The sequence below is a fragment of the Sinocyclocheilus grahami genome, unplaced genomic scaffold (assembly GCF_001515645.1).
Source record: "Sinocyclocheilus grahami isolate Dianchi unplaced genomic scaffold, SAMN03320097.WGS_v1.1 scaffold1904.1, whole genome shotgun sequence".
Taxonomy (NCBI): Eukaryota; Metazoa; Chordata; class Actinopteri; order Cypriniformes; family Cyprinidae; genus Sinocyclocheilus; species Sinocyclocheilus grahami.
Window position 1 is genome coordinate 30,356 of NW_015507083.1, and position 21,173 is coordinate 51,528.

The following is a 21,173-nucleotide window of genomic DNA, read 5'->3' on the forward strand; positions in this document are numbered from 1 at the left end:
AAACCATACATCAATGGAAAGATTATTTATTCAGCTTTCAGATGATGCATAAATCTCAATTTAAAAAAAGACCCTTATGACTGGTGTTGTGCTCCAGGGTCACATATATATATATATATATATATATATATATATAAATAACAACAACAAAAAACCGTAAACTCTAAACAATTTGATATAAAGTATATTTTTAAAAATAAAAATATAGAAAATTAATAGATTGAAAATATAAATAATTTTATATACACATGTTACATGAAAACTTCTTTAACATATATATTATATGAAAACTAATATTTAAAATACATATATTGCTTTAAAAATGTGTGTGTGTATATATGTGTTAAAATAAAAATTATTCAAAATTGAGAGCTTGAAAGCATGACTCGTGCTTGTTGGAGAAACTGAAGTGTACAGAAATGGATGCAAATATTCTTGTGAAACAGACGGATCGTGTTGTAGGAATGGATGGTACTCACTGTTACTTACTTGAAAGGCTTCTCCCCGGTGTGCGTGCGGATGTGGTTGTTGAGGGTGGTGGCTCCGGCGAAGGCTCGGCCGCAGTAGCCGCACTTGAAGGGCCGGTCGCTGGAGTGCGTGACCACGTGATTGCGCAGCTCCGACGGCTGCGAGAACGACTGCGAGCAGTGTCCACACTGATACGGCCTGAAACACAGAGCGTCCATCAATAACACCAGACCTGCACCGTCTCAGAGAGCATCAGATGAGCTGACGATTCAAGCCAAACAGCAGCCTCCTTATTTATTTGCTTGAAGGAGAAGATCACACGCACAGAATCAGACCGAAAGGGTTAGTTCAACCAAAAATGAAAATTAGCCCATTATTTACCCACCCCCGAGGCATCCTAGGTGTATATGACTTCCTTCTTTCAGATGAATCCAGTCGGAGTTATATTAAAAATGGCTTTGATCTTTCAAGCTGTTTAATGGCAGTCAGCGGGTGTTGCATGCATCAGTCCAAAAGAAGTTAAATAAAAAGCGCCCATCCGTAATAAAAAGTGTCTCACACGGCTCCGGAGGGTGAACAAAGGCCTCCTGTAGCGAATCGATGCGTTTTTGTCAGAAAAATAACCATATTTAAAACGTAATAATCAATTTAATCTAGCTTGCGCTCACTGTTGTACACTTTATTTAACTTATTTTGGACTGAAGCAATGCAACACCCGCTGAGTGCCATTAAACAGCTTGAAAGATCAAAGACCATTTTTAATATAACTCCGACTGGATTCGTCTGAAAGAAGAAAGTTTCTCTTACAGTCTTGAACAGTGTTTCATCAGGTTTCTCTTTTACTCGCTTCAAACTCTGCTTTGAAAAAATATTACGAAGAAAATATAATCAGAAATACAAAAACAATGAGGAGAGTATACTCCTAAAATACAATTATTAAAAAATAAAAAAATAGTTTTTGACAAACAAAAAAAAATTTAAAATTCTAAATATGTTAACATTTCTTAAATTATCAGAGATATATATACGTTATCTTATATACATTTTATAAATATATTTTACATACAAAGAAATATTGTTCCACCTCACTGCATCATTTCATGTATTTCATTTTATATATATATACATTTTACACAAATACCTTTTTTTAAGAAAAAACATTTAGTACATGTGTACATACTGTATACATCTTAAAAATTCGAATAAAATTATATATATATATATGTGTCCCTGCAGCACAAAAGCAGTGTTAAGTCGCTGGAGGATATTTGTAGCAATAGCCAACAATACATTGTATGGGTCACAATTATACATTTCTCTTTTATGCCAAAAATCATTAGGATATTAAGTAAAGATCATGTTCCATGAAGATCTCTTGTAAATTTTCTACCGTAAATATATCAAAACTTAATGTTTGATTAGTAATATGCATTGCTAAGAACTTCATTTGAACAACTTTAAAGATGATTTTCTCAATATTTAGATTTTTTTGCACCCTCAGATTCCAGATTTTCTAATAGTTGCATCTCAGCCAAATATTGTCCGATCCTAACAAACCATACATCAATGGAAAGATTATTTATTGTATTATGTATAAATCTCAATTTAAAAAAGTGACCCTTATGACTGGTTTTGTGGTCCAGGGTCACACACACACACACACATATATATAATACATGAAATAATGCTGTGAGGTGGAAAATATGGTTTCTTGAATGTTTGTATATGTCTATATATAAAACACACACACGCTATAGTCTATATATGAAGTGTTCCAGCACAGATGTCAGTGTTTCCTGATGAAGCTGAGCGAGTGACTGAAGTTTTTCTGTCTGCAGACGCAGAGCTGCTGAATATCTTCAGATGATGAATGTGTGCGGTGCTTTAACTACAGCAGCACGCCTGATTAATGTCTGCTTATTGTTTATTGCTGCAGCGGCCGGAGCGGGACGGACATAAATAACCCTGTGGACCTCCACCAGCCGCTTCCAAACCCACCTTCAGCACCGCTTCAGAGTGAAAGCGGCTCCTCGAATGTCTTACAGCAGGAGAATATTTACTCTGCTCGATATGGTAATGAATGGCTCTTTACTCGTTAATGAAACGTGTCATCGCTGAGATTGATGTGAGCAAACAAAAACAAGAAAAACACCTGCGCATCAGCAGAACACGGCAGCGCAATGATGCCGTGATTTATCCAGCTCAAATCTACATATAAACTAAACATCAATAAATATGTATAAGCCAAAGGCCATAAAGCATCCACGAGATCATTTTCCACAGATTCACGCGGCGTCTCAGATTGCCTCGTTCAGCTAAATTTTATCTGCGCCTCAGGGTCATAAAGTTGAGTATCGACAAAGCCTCACATCGACTTCATCCCGCAAACATTTTTCTTCTGTATGAATATTAGTTTATTGAATAAGTGGCATCTGTTTTCCTCTGCATCACCTCTGGACTGGGGATTTCTTTGTGATGCAGCAGCTGATTTATAGAACTGAACGCAGCCCGGAAAATAGAGCTAAGCAAAAATTTTCCAATACATGCTCGGCCGTGTTTAATTAGGTTTAGAGATGCTACACTCTCGCTTTGTGAGGCCAAATCATCTCAGGAGCATTCTGGAGAAATGTCTTCATCAGACGTGACAATCTCAGAACGAATCCCATCATGATGCTCAGATTCACAGAGATACGCGTCTGAACGGATCTGAATCATCAGAACTCCAGACGCTCGTTTACTGACTCTACAAAGTCTGAAAGACTGTAATATTTAACTGCACTGACTCTATCAGATCAGACCTGAACTTGAACTGAATTATCATGACTCTGTTGTCTTCTGTAGAGCTGCTTCATAGCTGAAGATTTTGAATTAAGGATCAAATTTGTTTATAATTGATGAATTTTGCAACATAGACGAAGCGTATGTTTGTCTTCTATAGAGCTGCTTTATACTTAAGAACAGGTTTTTTACAGTTAACTGAAAGTAAAACTGACACTAAAATTAAAACTATTTATATATGTCACTTGAAATAAAATAAGCGTTAAAATAAAATAAAATATAAAAATATTTCTATTTTCAGCTATTCAATGAAAATATTTCTAATTTTTATTTAGTTTAACTTGATGTACTAAAATAACTAAAAATAAAAATTAATAAAACTTATATATAACTAATAAAAGTGACAAAATCAAAACAAAAATACTACAACTTTAAAATTTAAATGGAAACAGAAAATATAAAAATAAAAAAGATTCAAAATATTAATAGAAAACTAAAATATCTCACTGATACTAAAATAAGACGGCTTAAGAATCAAATTTCAAATTAGGAATTTAATTTGTTTTAAAATTGAACTTTGCAACATCGACATGGTTACAGAACTAAATTGAATCTGAAATGAACGGAATTATGACACTTTTGTCTTCTATAAAGCTGCTTTATGGCTAAGAACAGAGTAATTATAATTATCTAAAATTACAACTGAATTTATAATTAAAACAGTAAAAAATGGTTAAAAAACTAAAAAACACAATTGATTAATTAATTAATTAATAAATACGAAAAACTGCTAAAAATGACAAAAACACAACAAAATGACTAAACCTTTCACTAAAATTACAATGAAAACAAAATATAAAAATAAAGATTGTTTCAAAATATTAATAAAAACTGTAATAGTACATTAAAGACACAATTTACACCAGTTAAGAATCAAATTTTAAACTAAGAATCAAAGAACTGGATTTGTTTCAGAATTTATGAACTTTGCAACATCGACACTGTCATAGAACTGAATTAACGCTGAACTGAATTGAGCTGAATTATGACACTTTTGTCTTCTGTAGAGATGCTTTATAGCTGACAACTGAATTTCAAATTTAGAATCGAAGAATTGAATTTATTTTATAACATCAATTTTGCAGCACTGAATCTGTTATTGAACTGAACTGAATCAACATGGAACTGAATTGAATTACGACACTTCTGTAGAGCTACTTATAGTTAAGACTCAAGTTTTAAATTAAGAATCAAAGAATTTGTTTTATAATTAATTTTGTAATAATTTTGTAAAATTGACTTGATTGAGTTGAACTGACACTTGTGTTCTGTAGAGCTGCTTTATAACTGAATTTGAATTCAGAATTGAAGAATCACATTTGTTATCATTTATGAATATTATTTATTATTTATGAGCTGAATTTTTACCCTTTTGTCTTCTGTAGAGCTGCTTTATAGTTGACAACTGAATTTCAGATTTAGAATAGAAGAATTTAATTTCTTTTATAAATGATCAATTTTGCAGCACTGACTCTGTTATTGAACTGAATTGAATCAACATGGAATTGAATTTAATTATGACACTTATGTCTTCTGTAGAGCTTAAGAGGATTAGAAGATTAGAGTTAAGGATCAAGTTTCAAATTAAGAATCTAAGAACTGAATTTGTTTTATAATTCATTTCATTTAGCAAAACTGACTTATTGAACTGAATCAGCGATGAACTGGATTGAGCTGAACTATGACACTTGTGTTCAGTAGAGCTGTTTTAAAACTGAATTAGAATTCTGAATTAAGAATTGAAGAATCACATTTTTATAATTGATGAACTTCGCAACATCGACACTGTTTCTGAACTTAATTGAATCTGAACTGATGTGAATAACGACTCTATTGTCTTCTGCAGAGCTGATGCAATAGAATTATTTTCATTATTGATGAATTTTGCAACATTAAAGGGTTAGTTCAACCAAAAATGACAGCTTCTGCGTATGACAGTTAGCGGAAGTGAGAGAAAAGTGTTTATAATGTTTTAAATATGGATATTTTTCTTACAAAAACGCATCGATTCGCTACAGGAGGCCTTTTTTCACCCCCCGGAGCCGTGCGAGGCATGTTTTATTACGGATGGATGCGCTTTATTTGACTACTTTTGGACTGTTGAAAAAAACACCCGCCTCTAAAGCTTGGAAGAGCAAGGACCATTTTTAATATAACTCCGATTGGATTCATCTGAAAGAATAATAATAATCGTTTTTTTCTATAGCGTATACACCATATAAAAATTATAAAATAAGCAAAAAAGGAAACATGCATTCAAAACACTTAAAAATAAGAATAATATAAAATTTATATAAAAATTAAAGTAAAAGCTACCCTAAAGAAATGAGTTTTAAAGCAAGATTTAAAAATATTAAGAGATTTCGCCTGCCTTATTTCAGGCAGTTATATACACCTAGGATGCCTTGAGGGTGAGTAAATCACGGGCTATACTTATAGACTCTATATATATATATATATATATATGTAGCTAGTGTTAGAGTTGTTGTTTTTTTTAAGAAAAACAAGCAGTTAGAAAACGAATAGAGAGTGCATAATATAATTAAAATAGAGAGTTAGAGGGTCAAATATATAAAGTATAATATATATAATGTTTAAAGCGTTTTAAATTAACAGTGACCTGCCCAACTCCATCCGAGCAGCTGAGTCCTTGGCCATCTTCAAGAATCGGCTAAAAACACATCTCTTCCATCTTTATTCGACCCTCTAACTCTAGCACTCTCTATTCTAATTCTGTTCTTTAAAAGAAAACTAAGACTAGCTTCTCTAATCATTTAGTATTCTATCTATTTGTTTTCTTTTTATTTATTATACAATTAACAAAAAGCAACAAAAAAAATAGGTCTCTAACACTAGCTTGCTTCTATTCTTTTTCTATTCTGTCTGTTTTCTTTTTATTTATTATATAATTTGAAAAAACGCTATGTGTACTGTGTTAAGCTAACTGAGACTTGTTATAGCACTTGCATATCATTGCTCTTTTGTTGATTTTGATTGCTTCCTCATTTGTAAGTCGCTTTGGATAAAAGCATCTGCTAAATGACTAAATGTAAAATGTAAAGCGCTGTAGAAATCAGCGTGCGCTCGTACCTGTCGGGGTTCTGCGTGCACACGTGCATCTGCAGCAGGATCCTCTGCGTGAAGGTCTTGTAGCACTGGCCGCACTTCCACAGATGCCAGTCGCTGAAATCAGAGCTCAGCTGGCTGGTGGAGGTCGGGCTGGCCAGCACACGCTGGTTCTTCACGCTCATCTGGCTAAGGCTGGACTCGGCGTGACTCTTGTCCAGCAGAGAGAAGCTCCGAGAGCAGGGCGACTGAGGGAAGACCATGGAGCGCGGCAGCAGCAGCGAGGAAGACGAGGGTTTGGGGCTCTTGCTGAAGGGCTGGAGCGAGTCCTGGCGCGACATTGCCTCGATGACAGTAGACGGCACGTTCACTGACAACAGAAACAGCAGCAGAACATCTGAGTCAAGCTCAGAAACACTCTGTTACTCCAAATAATACAAATGTGAACCCAAATAAAATTTTATTTAACAAAATTTACATTGATGTATGATTTGTTAGGATAGAACAATATTTGAAAATCTGGAATCTGAGGGTGCAAAAAAATCTAAATATTGAGAAAATAATATTTAAAGTTGTTCAAATGAAGTTCTTAGCAATGCATATTACTAATCAAACATTAAGTTTTGATATATTTACGGTAGGACATTTACTAAATATCTTCATGGAACATCTTTACTTAATATCCTAATGATTTTTGGTATAAAAAATCGATAATTTTGCCCCTTACAATCTATTGTTGGCTATTGCTACAAATATACCTGTGCTACTTATGACTGCTTTTGTGCTCCAAAAAAGTATATATAGTGTGTGTATATATATATATATATATATATATATATATACTGTATATATATACTTTTCAAATTTATAAAATATTTTACTGCCACAGAAACACAAGCAGAACGTCTGACTCAAACAGATAACATTTTTATTACTTAAAATAATATAAATATTAACAAAAATAAAATAAAATATTACAAATATATTTTGATTTAATTTATCAAATATTTTATAAAAATATTAACTATAAAAAGCAACTATCTCAGTTAGCTGCCAAGTAGTCTCAGCCTCAGACGTCATGCCCACGGACCGTTGGCACACAAAACTGGAAGCACTTCAGGAGTTTCGAAGTCGTCATCGGATTGGTTGAATTATACAGGATTTCCGGGAGATGTGTGTGTCGCGCTCTTTAACGTTCCGCCTGGAAACAAAGGTGGCATGACGCCAAACCGCCTCAAGAAAGAAAAAAGCCATCGTGTATACAATTGTGACGACGTTATCAGTTTAGTTATCAGAATCAACTAAAAGCTGGGTATTCAAAATCTGACCATCTATACAAAGAGTCATTGATCAATTACACTCATTTATATACACTACTGTTCAGAAGGGTTTTTCCCCCATGCTTTTGAAAGGAGTCTCTTCTGCTCACCAAGGCTGCATTTACTTGATCAAAAATATAGTAAACATTTTGAAATATTATTGTGATTTAAAATATCTGTTTTCTATGTGAATATCTGCTAAACTGTAATTTATTTCTGTGATCAAAGCTGTATTTTCAGCATCATTACTCCAGTCTTCAGTGTCACATGATCTTCATAAATCATTCTAATATGCTGATTTGCTGCTCAAGAAACATTTCTGATTATTATCAATGTTGAAAACAGTTGTGCTGAACAATATTTTTGTGGAAACCGTCATGCATTTTATTTTTCAGGATTCACAGATAAATAGAAAGTTCAAAAGAACATCTCGGTTACGTATGGTAACCCTCACGTCGGAGGACCGACGAAATTGGGATCTCGCTTAGAGGGACCAATCTACTTCGAGTGTAAACTAAACGAGCCAATGCACATTGGCATGCGATTATTGCATCCAGCTGCTGCTGATCACAGCGTGAGCATAAGTAGGCAGCAGGTGCAGCGCATATTCAGGTTTTCGCTGAGGAGCCGAGCCAGTGACCCGGCCGCTCAGCGGTGGTACAGGAGCTGTGGCGACGGGACGTGACGTCTCCGTTCCCTCCTTCAGGGAACGAGGGTTACATACGTAACCGAGACGCGAATGCTCTGTTCTCTCAAGGGAACAAGGGGTACCTCCGTAGCTTACGTGAAGACACGGGGCAACAGGGACAGCCCGGAGGGCAGGACCTCATACTGATGTAGGGAACTGAAGGAGGGAACGCAGACGTTACGTCAGCATTGACTGACGAATTGGGATCTCGGCAGAGAGGCCAATCATCTTTGAGTGTTAACAAAACGAGCCAATGAACGTTGGCGTGCGAGCTTTGCATCGTGCAGCCCGCCCAGCAGCGCAGGTATATAAGGAGAGCGCATGCAGTCACACATTCAGTTTTTCGCTGAGGAGCCGAGACGGTGTGCCTCAGCCGTACAGCGGTGGTACAGCAACTGTGGCGACGGGACGTAACGTCTCCATTCCCTCCTACATACGTAACTGAGACATTCCCTTTCAGTCAGTCACATTCGACGTTACGTCAGCAGTGACTGACGAACTGGGATCCCTATGAAAACGCTACTATTGCTGCCTGGGAGATCAGGGAGTCCAGGAAGCAGTGTTTGCTGGACTCCCTCATATCTGCCAGGTTCAGCCAAAGGTTGCATTCCTGGAACACCAAGGTGGACATCGTCTGACCCAGGGACCACGCTGTGACTTTTGTCGCCTGTAGGGCAAGGTCTGTCACAGTACACAGCTCCTGCATCACACCCGGGTCAGAACTACCCTTGTGCAGCTGCTTCAATGCCTTGGCCTGGTAGACTTGCAGGAGGGCTATGGCGTGCAGGGCGGAGGCAGCCTGTCCAGCAGCTCTGTAAGCCTTGGCTGTTAGAGCGGACGAGAACTTACAAGCTTTGGACGGGAGGCATGGATTACCCCACCAGGCAGCAGTGCTCTGCGGGCAAAGCTGCATTGCAATAGCGCGCCCCACATACCCCTTAGCCGCCCGCCGTCGAGGGTAGTGAGGAAGGAAGAGGCACTAGCTCTGTTTCAGGCAGAATAGAACCGGAGGTGGACGCTGAGGATTGACCCCCAGGAACCAATCATCCAGCCTCGAGCGCTCAGTGATGGACATCCTGTCATCTGCCGGAGCTCCGAACGAGACGTTAGGCCCCACCTCCGGGGGCTCAGCAGTCTCATCACGGAATACCACAGGGTGCGATGTGCTGGAGGAGTGAGGGGGCCCGCGGAGATGCACTCGGCAGGGAAGCCCTCACTGTAATCCTCAGATCGCCTTGACCATACGCCGAAGAACTCCTCTGCTGCTGTGAGACAAGAGGAAATTGATCGGGGCATAGCAAGAGAACATGAATTTCCCCCTCGTTTCGCAATGAGAACATGAATCTCCCACGAGCGCTGCCTCAGCGTGCTCAAAGCCCAGGCATGAGATGCAGCGATCGTGACCATCAGATAGAGCCAGGAAGCGACCGCATCCAGAAACACACGAGTGGAAGGCCATTTTTAAAAAGACGCCGCGTCACTCGTGGAGATCTTTTAGATCTTGCTCTTTTAGACCGGAGGTGGACGCTGAGGATTGACGTGCGGCACCCCCAGGAACCAATCATCCAGCCTCGAGCGCTCAGTGATGGACATCCTGTCATCTGCCGGAGCTCCGAACGAGACGTTAGGCCCCACCTCCGGGGGCTCAGCAGTCTCATCACGGAATACCACAGGGTGCGATGTGCTGGAGGAGTGAGGGGGCCCGCGGAGATGCACTCGGCAGGGAAGCCCTCACTGTAATCCTCAGATCGCCTTGACCATACGCCGAAGAACTCCTCTGCTGCTGTGAGACAAGAGGAAATTGATCGGGGCATAGCAAGAGAACATGAATTTCCCCCTCGTTTCGCAATGAGAACATGAATCTCCCACGAGCGCTGCCTCAGCGTGCTCAAAGCCCAGGCATGAGATGCAGCGATCGTGACCATCAGATAGAGCCAGGAAGCGACCGCATCCAGAAACACACGAGTGGAAGGCCATTTTTAAAAAGACGCCGCGTCACTCGTGGAGATCTTTTAGATCTTGCTCTTTTAGATTTAAGTGGTGAAGCGTACAGGGGAGGTCGCATTGCGACTGCAGTTAGATGATCTGCAGCACGCCGTCCAAATTGGTAAAAAAGCAGCAGCACTGGACCAGCAACCCCCGCTGACGAGCCGTAACACCAACACTCGCAGAACCATTGTTCTGTAACACTATCTTCAGTGACTGCTCAAGCAGAACTCACGACCCTCCAGGAAATCCCTTATATGCACAAAGACATCTGTTATAGCTGTAACTGAGTAAACCGAAGATATAAATGTTTTGAATGATAAAACAAAGACAATAAACACTCGACTGCGACAATATAGTTTATCTGTGTTATTCAAGCCATCTCTGGTATTTTCATAATAATTAAGTATATTGATAATCCATTGCTAATCGATGTATTCTTTTTAAAGTAGCCTATGGAACATATTTTATGCCTCGTTCTGTGACAAGAAGCCTCATCAGATCACAAAAGGAAGTATTTGACTGTTGTTGTGGAGTAAAAAGGTTATAATGTTCTCTTTTGTTGGACAACAGGTTTAGAAATGTGAATACAAGGGAGGTTTAGCTTTAGGCATTTTAATTTAAGCATGTTTAGCTTAGTTAACGGAAGGCTACCGGCTGCCATCAGAGCAAGTGTAATTACTGCATTCACGTGCTCCTCGGATGTTCTCGTTTCCCGAGTTCTGCTTTTAAGTCGGAATGTGAAAACAACATGGACACTCTTGTTACTACAAAGATGTGTTGGATCTGTATTATTAGAGCTTTCCGACTTGAGTTCACGTGCATTTTCTCAGTCAGGAAATTATCTTTCACGTGCGGTGCCGGTGATGATGCTTCTTACGTCCGTTTCGGAGAACCAGAGGACAAATATTTCAATCGATCGCTCAGGCATGGTACCGAAATGAGGCACCGAAATCTGCGTTCTGATTTGGTTCTAGTACATACCGGTTACATAGGTGCCATATTGGTACTGGGTTTCGGTACCCAACCCTACTGCTGACGTAACATCGAACGTGACTGACTGAAAGGGAACTGTATATTTTTTTAAATAAATGTATTAAATGTAACACGTTTATTTATTCTAAAAATGACTAAACAACATTAGAGAATCAGCCATAGAGTCAGATCTTGGACGAGGAACCAACGTCTTCAGATGCTTTCAAAGACACTTTATGTTCAGAAAGGCTGAACCACATTCCACATTCATCATCACACAGCATGCTGTGCACATAAACACTGAAATAGCCGACTGTAAGACGAGACATGTGAGAGCACTCTGATTCAATAACGCCAGCGGATTCGATGCAGCATGAAGCATGAATCTCCAGAAGTCGTCTGATCACCGCTGAGCGTCAGCCGCAGACCTGAGATTAGACTGAACGTGGAGAAACACACAAATGAAAGCTCTGCTCCGCAGGCCAGGGTATCTCAGGACTCCGCTGACTGCACTAATTACATGTGCATCTGAGCAGATCTGAGTGTTCATATATTCAGACTCACACATGAATCCTGAGCTCCACAGACAAACAGTGTCAAAACAGCTTCTGATCAGCAAAGAGCTCCTCTCTCACAGTATTTCTCAACAGCACATCTCTCAGATCACATGACACACTGTAGAGAGCTCTGTCTAAACACGACAGTAAGCAGACTGAACTCATAAAGTCTGTCTGCTGTAAACACTGGACTGTCAGACTCGCTCTCTCCTCCAGAACAGTCTTCGCTGGGAGAACATACATGAACACTAAGCTGGGCGATTCTTCTGATTTATCCATTCATTCAAATTAGGGATGCATGATATTAGATTTTTGCCGATATGCCGATATTTTTCAAATAATTTTGGCCGATAGCCAATGCCGATACCGATATATATTTCCCTTTGTTTTGAAACAACACCAAATCTCTCCTGTGCAGAAATTATAAACAAATTATTTTTAATTTTGGTTGATGTTTTTGAGCAAACACTTATTTGTAATCAACTTTATTAAAGTTATTTTTTTAATGAGAGTACATTGAAAGCCTTGAAAATATAGCCGTAATAAAATCAATCTCTGCTGTGTATTTTTGTTCTCAGACAGATGCAGTTGAAACCGTAACATTTTATTTGTGGATTTAACATTAATAGATGGTCTAAAGCAAAAGAGCTGTAAAACGTCTAAAAATCTTTTAGAGCTCATTATGTTTAAGTTTTCATAATCCATTTGAAAAAATATACACTGCAAAAAATTATTCTCTTAGTGTTTTTGTCTTGTTTTCTAGTATAAATATCTAAAAGTTCTTGAATCAAGATAAGTAAATTTTTACAAGTAAAATGACAAGATATTATGTCTTGTTTTCTGTAAAAAAGAAAAGAAAAATGTTGTTAGTTTTTGCTTAAAACAAGCAAAAATATCTGCCAATGGGGTAAGAAAAATTATCTTAATTCAAAGGCTAAACAAGATGATTTTTCCTGCCCCATTGGCAGATATTTTTGCTTGTTTTAAGCAAAAACAAAATACTTTTTTTTTTAATCTGCCAATTTTCTTACCCCATTGGCAGATATTTTTGCTTGTTTTAAGCAAAAACAAAATACTTTTTTTTTTTAAGAAAACAAGACGTAATATCTTAAATCATTTTACTTGTCAAATAAATGCATCTTGATTCAAGAATGTTTAGATATTTATACTAGAACACAAGACACAAACACTAAGAGAATCTTTTTTTGCTGTGTATTACATATTACTGCGTAAATCTGTATATATCAAATTATTTAATTTACAAGTGTCATGTTTGTGATTTTTATTCATGTAAGCTACAGCTTATCTTTAACTCAAAACAGACTCGTGATTTTATGACATTGATACTGCATTATTTATTCAGAAACACAAGTATCTTAATGATATTTGTGTATATTATTTTCATTTTATTACAATTAGGCCAACAGCGCCACCTAAGTAAATAAAACGCCTTTGCAGATGCGCTAGAAACTCTCTCTTGCACACCGGACACATCGTTCTGTATGTACATTCTCAAATTAAATGCGGCGATCCAAAACAGTGAATCTAATCATCATTCAGGAAAATATTGCTTCAAGAATGAGCACACTGCTGATGTAATCTCATCACTATCACACGCTGAGCACATGTGAGTTATCCATATTATCGGCATATTGTATATGGTCAGTACTGTAATCACGATTATTTAACATGATTATGAGTGGGCCACATGACCAAAACTTTATATGAGTGATTTATTTAAAGATAGCGATATAGATCAAATATATATAAGGCATATTGCATATGGTCAGTACTGTAATCACGATTATTTAACATGATTATGAGTGGGCCACATGACCAAAACTTTATATGAGTGATTTATTTAAAGATAGCGATATAGATCAAATATATATATTTTCTGTACCTAAGTTTTCTGTGACATCTACCTTTTAGATTAGCGAAACTTCATAATTCTCAATACCACAGCAGAATACCAAGGTAACTCATATAAGTGTAAAAAAAGTTAAGAAAAATACTTAAACAGTCAGTAATGCAATACAAACAAAATGCAAAGGACAAATACAATAAAAAAGATAGAAATGAAATGAGTGCATTTTCTGTACCTAAATTTGCTGTAACATCTACATTTTAGATTAGCGAAACTTCATAATTCTCAATACCACAGCAGAATACCAAGGTAACTCATATAAGTGTAAAAAAAGTTAAGAAAAATACTTAAACAGTCAGTAATGCAATACAAACAAAATGCAAAGGACAAATACAATAAAAAAGATAGAAATGAAATGAGTGCATTTTTATGCAAGTCTAAAGTATTCCACTAACCGCCTGCAACAGAAATTGAATAATCAAATGTAAAATAGTCTTCACTGTAAGAAATAAACTCGCTTGGTTTCTTATTAAAGCTACAAACATCCTTCAGTCAACAGCGGTGAGTGCATTTCTCTTTGTCTTTTGTTGTTTGGTTGATATTAATCACACAGACAGCAGCAGGAATATTAGACTGCTGTCACTTTAAGAGCTGCACGGATCCAATTTACTGTAACACATGTATTTTCATTCTCAACTGTTTATGTTCACTTAAAACGTAACCAACAATGGTTTATTTGAATGATCACTAAGCACCGCATTTTGACACAGTTTTGCATTTATTTGACTGTTTAGGCACACACCTTAAGCTAAACGTTCACTTTACTTGACCGTGTACTGTTTTGTGTCGGAGCGCGTGCACAGAAACAGTGCGAGTTCTCTTTCATGCTTTGCAATCAAATGTAAAATAGTCTTCACTGTAAGAATTAAACTCGCTTTGTTTCTTATTAAAGCTACAAACATCCTTCAGTCAACAGCGGTGAGTGCATTTCTCTTTGTCTTTTGTTATTTGGTTGATATTAAGCACACAGACAGCAGCAGGAATATTAGACTGCTGTCACTTTAAGAGCTGCACGGATCCAATTTACTGTAACACATGTATTTTCATTCTCAACTGTTTATGTTCACTTAAAACGTAACCAACAATGGTTTATTTGAATGATCACTAAGCACCGCATTTTGACACAGTTTTGCATTTATTTGACTGTTTAGGCACACACCTTAAGCTAAACGTTCACTTTACTTGACCGTGTACTGTTTTGTGTCGGAGCGCGTGCACAGAAACAGTGCGAGTTCTCTTTCATGCTTTTAAAAACACAAATAAATCTAATAAATGTTAATAAGTCAAGCACATCCCATTTTGCCAGATTACTAATTTGCATGTGACGTTTTTACTTTTAGGTGCCGTTTCATGAGCGAAACGCGACGCAATGCTACGGTCAAACATCTCTGTCAAACACGTTATATAAAAAAGCAATGGAAAAGCAGAAAGCAGTGCAGAACTGATACTGTATGTGTGATATTTGATGTTTGTGCATTAAAACACAAGACAAGCAAACCTTCAAATATTATGATGCATTTTAACTTTTGTTACAAGTATACATGAAAAGATCAAATGTATTAGAACATACATTATGAAAAACTTTATAATACACTATTACCGAAGTGTTACCGAACCAGATGGTTTTATAAGTTTTTAAGAAAATGTTTCTTGAATCATGTTGTAGTTACATTTTCTAAACTAACTAGTTGAACATTTAAGAAATCAAAATCATTATCTTATCCGGAGCTCCTGTGAGAACATCTACATCTGTAATGTAGGTGAAACATTTACCAAAACCACCGAAACTGAGCAGAGCCAGCGTGAACTTCTTAAAAAGAAGAAGCTGAAACTGAAATCTATTCTGGATGAGATTTGTTCATGTAGCAGCGACTAAATGCGACAACAAACATCTGAATCTGAATGTCACTGATGCGACAGATGACAAAATCATGGAAAGCACACTTATAATTCCACAAAGAAGCATCAGTGTGTCTGTAGTGGGAATAAGTGTGTGAATGGTTAAGATGAGATTGATGCAGAAGAGTTTCTCTTACAGTTTTCGTCTTGTGCGACGCACTGCAGCGGGATCCCGAAGAAAGACGTGTAGCTGTCGTTGTACCAAACCAGGAGCTCCGTTCCACGAGGAATATCTGCACACGCCCGGTAGAAGATACACGACCTGAAACATTCAAACACAATGCTTAGAAAACAAAATGACATCTGACTATACAATGACTATAAAATATGTAAATCCACTATCAATTTTAAATCATTCATCGTCATGCTTGAATTTATCGTCATCCTTGATTTAGTCTCATCCAGAACATGTGACATGTTGGTGAAGCTAAAAACAATAATAATTATTAAAAAAAAGTTTAAATGACATTAATACAACTATTTATAAAGCAGTGTATGTTTAAAATGTATTCAATAAAATGACTATAAAATATGTAAATCCATGTTCAAATATATCAAATCATTAATTTTCAACAAGTTTGACGTATTCTTTATGAAACTAAAAACAAAAAAGGTTAAATTACATTAAATAAACAGTTTATAAAACAAAACGTACATTTAAAATGCATTTAATAAAATTACTCTATGTAAATCCATTCTAAAATATATAAATTCCTTCATTTTCATGTGTACATATATACATACATATATACACACAGTATATATATATATATATATATATATATATATACTGTATATATATACATAAGAAACAACAACAGAGTGTCTTTAGAAGCCCTCTTTTGTGCAGAACTACTTCCTTCCGCCACAGATTCAAATCTGAGGAACGTTGAGTTGCTTCATTGAAAGCTTATTGTATTACTGTATTAAAAGCTCACTGTATTATGTTAAGTATTATGAGAGAGAGATGGACTGAGCGAGTGTGAACAGCATTCATTCTTCAGCTCAATCTCATATTCACAATAAAACATTAGTTTTAATGTCTGCTGAGGAAAGCGATATCTTTGTCGCACTATCCTTTCATCTGTTAATGGTGATTTCTGATGACAGAGCTGATCTGTGCATTTGTTGGTTGTGGCTTACAAGCTGTTGTTGAAAGTAAAAATGACTTCCTTGCATTTCAGTCTTTTCAATATAAAAGTCTAATGTTATGCTAATGTTAACTTGTAAAAACAGTCTCTTGTTGCCATCTAATGGCAAAACAATGTAACTAAAATCACCATCATGAATACACAGAACGTTTCCCAATAATAAATATTATTATTGAATACTACTATTATTTATATATTTGTTGAAGAATCATTTTAACAAACAATACCTATTATAAAAGTTGCTAGGCAATTCAGTCAGAAAAGTACGAAGGCAGCGCTCTGATACACAGCATTGAAGTTACATAAACATGGTGAGATTTTGCCAAAACTATTTGCTCTGGAACAAATAATAGATTAAAGAGACCAAAGACTGCATGTTAGATTTACCCAAAACAAAATATATCTCATGTTAACCACTACAGAGACATCAGAGCCAGCGGTAAAAAGGCTGCTCTCTCCGCAGGTTCATGAGCGCTGAACGCCGCTGACGCTCTGGAGCTCACATCTATGAAACCGTCGAAGCTAATTTTCAAATAGATGTTATCTTTATTAACAAACGGCATATTTGGGGCCAGATTTACTAAACAAGGCAAATTAGCACGAGAGCACAATTTCAAAACAGCACCGATGGGTGTAGAAATTTCTGTTGTGATTTACTGATAACACACAAATTAAAGAACACTGACGCAACTTCTCATTTACATATCGACCAACGCAATTCATCAGGTGCGGGTGATGTACTTACGACACAGGCGCAAAATAGTTTAAGACATGCTTTTTTGGAGGGGTTAAATAATGGCGCAAACATCGCTAATTTGATGAGCGCAAATGTTAGTAAATCATGTTGCGCATTTCATTTTAATACTCTCTTCCCATAAATTTTGCATCTGAAAGGGAAACTCCTACAAATGCATATTGAATAAGGTCAGGCACAAAAATAACTGTCTACGCCTTTTCAGCGCTAATTCGTCTTAGTAAATCCTGACAGTATTAATTTAACGCCAAAAGATGGTTTGCGCTGGCCCTTGAAGTCTAAGTAAGTACATACTCGCCTAAACTCTTAAAACTACATTCTGACACACAAACAGTGTTATTTTTACAATTATAGTGGATTTGGGCGTCCGCTTTGACACTCGCTGTGAGAAATACCGCAAATGGAGTGATACAAACGGTGAAACGGTTCTGTGGGATATTGGGTGAATATCTCAAGGGTGGAAAGACAAGTTGTCCGCACACCGAAAAGACCACAAAGGTCTATCAAAAATATATTTTATTTTTATTTTTTTTTATTTAAAAAGTTGTTTTTTTTATAGCATATATGTGTCCCTGGAGCACAAAAGCAGTGTTAAGTCGCTGGGGGATATTTGTAGCAATAGCCAACAATACATTGTATGGGTCAAAATTATAAATTTTTCTTTTATGCCAAAAATCATTAGGATATTAAATAAAGATCATGTTCCATGAAGATATTTAGTAAGTTCCCTACCGTAAATATATCAAAACTTAATTCTTGATTAGTAATATGCATGGCTAAGAACTTCATTTGGTTAATTGATTTTCTCAATATTTAGGTTTTTTCAAATTCCAGATTTTCAAATAGTTGCATGTCAGCCAAATATTGTCCTATCCTAACAAACCATACATCTATGGAAAGCTTATTTATTCAGATGATGTACAAATCAAAAAAAATTGACCCTTATGACTGGTTTTGTGCTCCAGGGTCACATATTATTTTTAGACGAGCATGGACTTACCCTAACCCTATCTGTCCTCTGCTTTCACTGACAGACGCGTGAGCGGAGGAGAAAAACCTACAAACGTTTGACTCTTTGGTCCTGGTGGAAGTGCTGAGATCGGTGCATTTTATTAATTCTTTCCACCGCGACATGAAAATAAAACAAGAGCCGAGTCCATAAATCAGCAGCATCTCATAAGCGAGAAAGAGAGAGAGAAAACACGTCTCTCAGCTCGGCTTTGCTCAACATAAACACTGCAGCGCTCCAGTGAATGCAGTGGGACTCAATGAGTCGGCGGGCCGCTGAAAGAGGCTGTTTGGGGAGCGATGGGTGGTCCTGCACACGCTCAGACCGAGTAAACCAACACCGGCTCTTACAAGCCTGCCGTCACCTCCCAAACACGCACGAATCTGCGCAGATCAAAGCGTGCTGACAGCGATTTACTGCTGTGGTTGGGTGAGTCATGAAGCCGCCGTGGGATGCCCCCTGCGCAGGAGATGCCAGCGGACATTACCGTCAGAGCAAACCAAACAGCCAACTCGGACTCCATCCATCACCGGCGGCTTTGAAGAGGATTCCATCGAGATATTGCAAATCATAACAGATGATCTGGAGCCGCACTACAACACGGGCTTGCATGAAGAAGATCAGGTCAATATTAAAACCCCCTTCAGTCTGAGCTCTGTGGAACATCATCAGACACAGGCTGACACACGCTTATTCAACTAAATAAGGACATTGCATGGACGTTTACTGTTTTTATACACAGCTAGTTATAAATACTATAAACTAAAACCAACTGAAAACTTTTTGCATTTTTAGAATTGAAAAAACTAACTTTATTTACTCAATTTTTATAGCGTTTTTACTTTATAAAGAGGTTTTGGGAGGTTTAACATACAAAAATCAGCAAGTTTTTTCCACACACTAAACAGAATATATATATATATATATATATATATATATATATATATATATATATATATATATATATATATATATATATAATTTTTACACATTTTAAATACCTGTATTTTGACTCTTACTGTCTTTATAGTGTATTGTATTACATATTTGCACATCGTAAACACCTCTGTATATTTGTATATTTGATGCTTGTACCCAGCATCTAACGCTATTATTTCCATTCATGCACTTATGTTTATTCTGTACATGCACTCTCTTGTTTTTTATTTTTTTATTCTATGTTTATACTTTTTTATGCATGCTTTGTTGTCTGTTTTAATGTTGCTACTGGATACCTGAATTTTCATCTATATTCATCTTTTATATATATATATTTTCAAATAAATAAATAAAAATTGACCTTTGTGGTCTGTTATGTTTTTAGTGTGTAGACACCACTTGCTGATTTTTATATACAATTTCCTTTACTGTATATACTGCTAATTACTATAATCCTACCAGAGCAATAACTGTATTTTTTGAGTTTATTATACTACAGTATATCTCTATGCCATAATTATGCGGAGTAATGAGGATGCGTCCCCTGGTTTCTCTCACATCTGACGGTTAGTCTGGTGTTGTGTGCTGGTGTGGGTTGGTTTAGTTAAGTTAGTTGAGTTTCTCTACCTGTACTGCACCACCATCATGTTCTGCTCTCCACAGTGTCTGGCGCAGCGGATGTACCTCATCCAGCTCGACTTACTGGGCTCGTTCCCGTCAATAAAGTGCTGTAAGGTTCCCTCCTGATCGTAAATCTGCAAGAGACGAACACAGTCAGAACTCGTCTTGTGTGCTCTGCTTTTATATAAAGATAACCAAACAAAGATAACCTGCAGTGCTCGATATTTCAGTCTCTTTTGCTAACGTTCCCTTTAAGAGTTAAAACTTTATTTCTGAATGTTCTTAGAACGTTCAAAATGTCCAGTTTTGAAATGTTTGAATAACTTTTTTTAAACTTAGAGGAAACATTAATAAAAATTGCAGTAGTACCTGATTGAAACAAAACAACACTGATAATGACACATGAACCACTGGAGGAATATGAATCTAATCATATTAATAGACCAGATGAATCATTACAGCGGCGCTTCGTCACAGAAACACAGAGAGCACGCAAACACGTCTCTGGAGGACACAGAGCCGCTCGTTATCACCGCAGCCGCATTAACACACTCCACAAACTCTCTCAGGCCTTCAGCGCTTCGTCTTCTGTCTTCATAACGCCATTCACTTCATTACACACTCATGCTAAACACAACGACATGAATGATATGAAGCACTAAGTGCATCATAAACGTTACGATCATTTGTGTTCATATTCAGAAGATGTCCTGAGTTTGCGCTCCTGACTGGGAAATGCTTTGCTTCAGGACTTATCAAATGTTTTAATGCTGTTTTGTGTGTGTGTGTGTGTGTGTGTGTGTGTGTGTGTGTGTGTGTGTGTGTGTGTGTGTGTGTCGGGGGGGGTTTATTCAGCACTTTTATTTTGCTGCTTATCTTGTAAAGGAAACTTTAAAATCTCAGAAAGACTTTCCTGGTTAAATACAGGTTAGATAGATAGATGGATGTATGGATGATAGATGGATGGATGGATGGA

The 21,173-nt window shown here is 37.1% G+C and overlaps 1 protein-coding gene across 1 annotated transcript in view; it reads right to left on the reverse strand.

The window, feature by feature from the left end:
* Positions 1-20,795, reverse strand: part of prdm6 (PR domain containing 6) — a 24,807-nt gene extending 4,012 nt beyond the window's left edge. Inside the window, exons 1-5 of the mRNA XM_016259684.1 lie at positions 20,769-20,795; positions 20,204-20,331; positions 15,861-15,985; positions 6,397-6,742; positions 490-666 (exon numbers count right to left, since the gene is read on the reverse strand). Coding sequence (XP_016115170.1) covers positions 490-666; positions 6,397-6,742; positions 15,861-15,985; positions 20,204-20,331; positions 20,769-20,795 — 803 coding nt within the window. The remainder of the gene's footprint in view (positions 1-489; positions 667-6,396; positions 6,743-15,860; positions 15,986-20,203; positions 20,332-20,768) is intronic.
* Between the last annotated feature and the right edge of the window lie 378 nt (positions 20,796-21,173).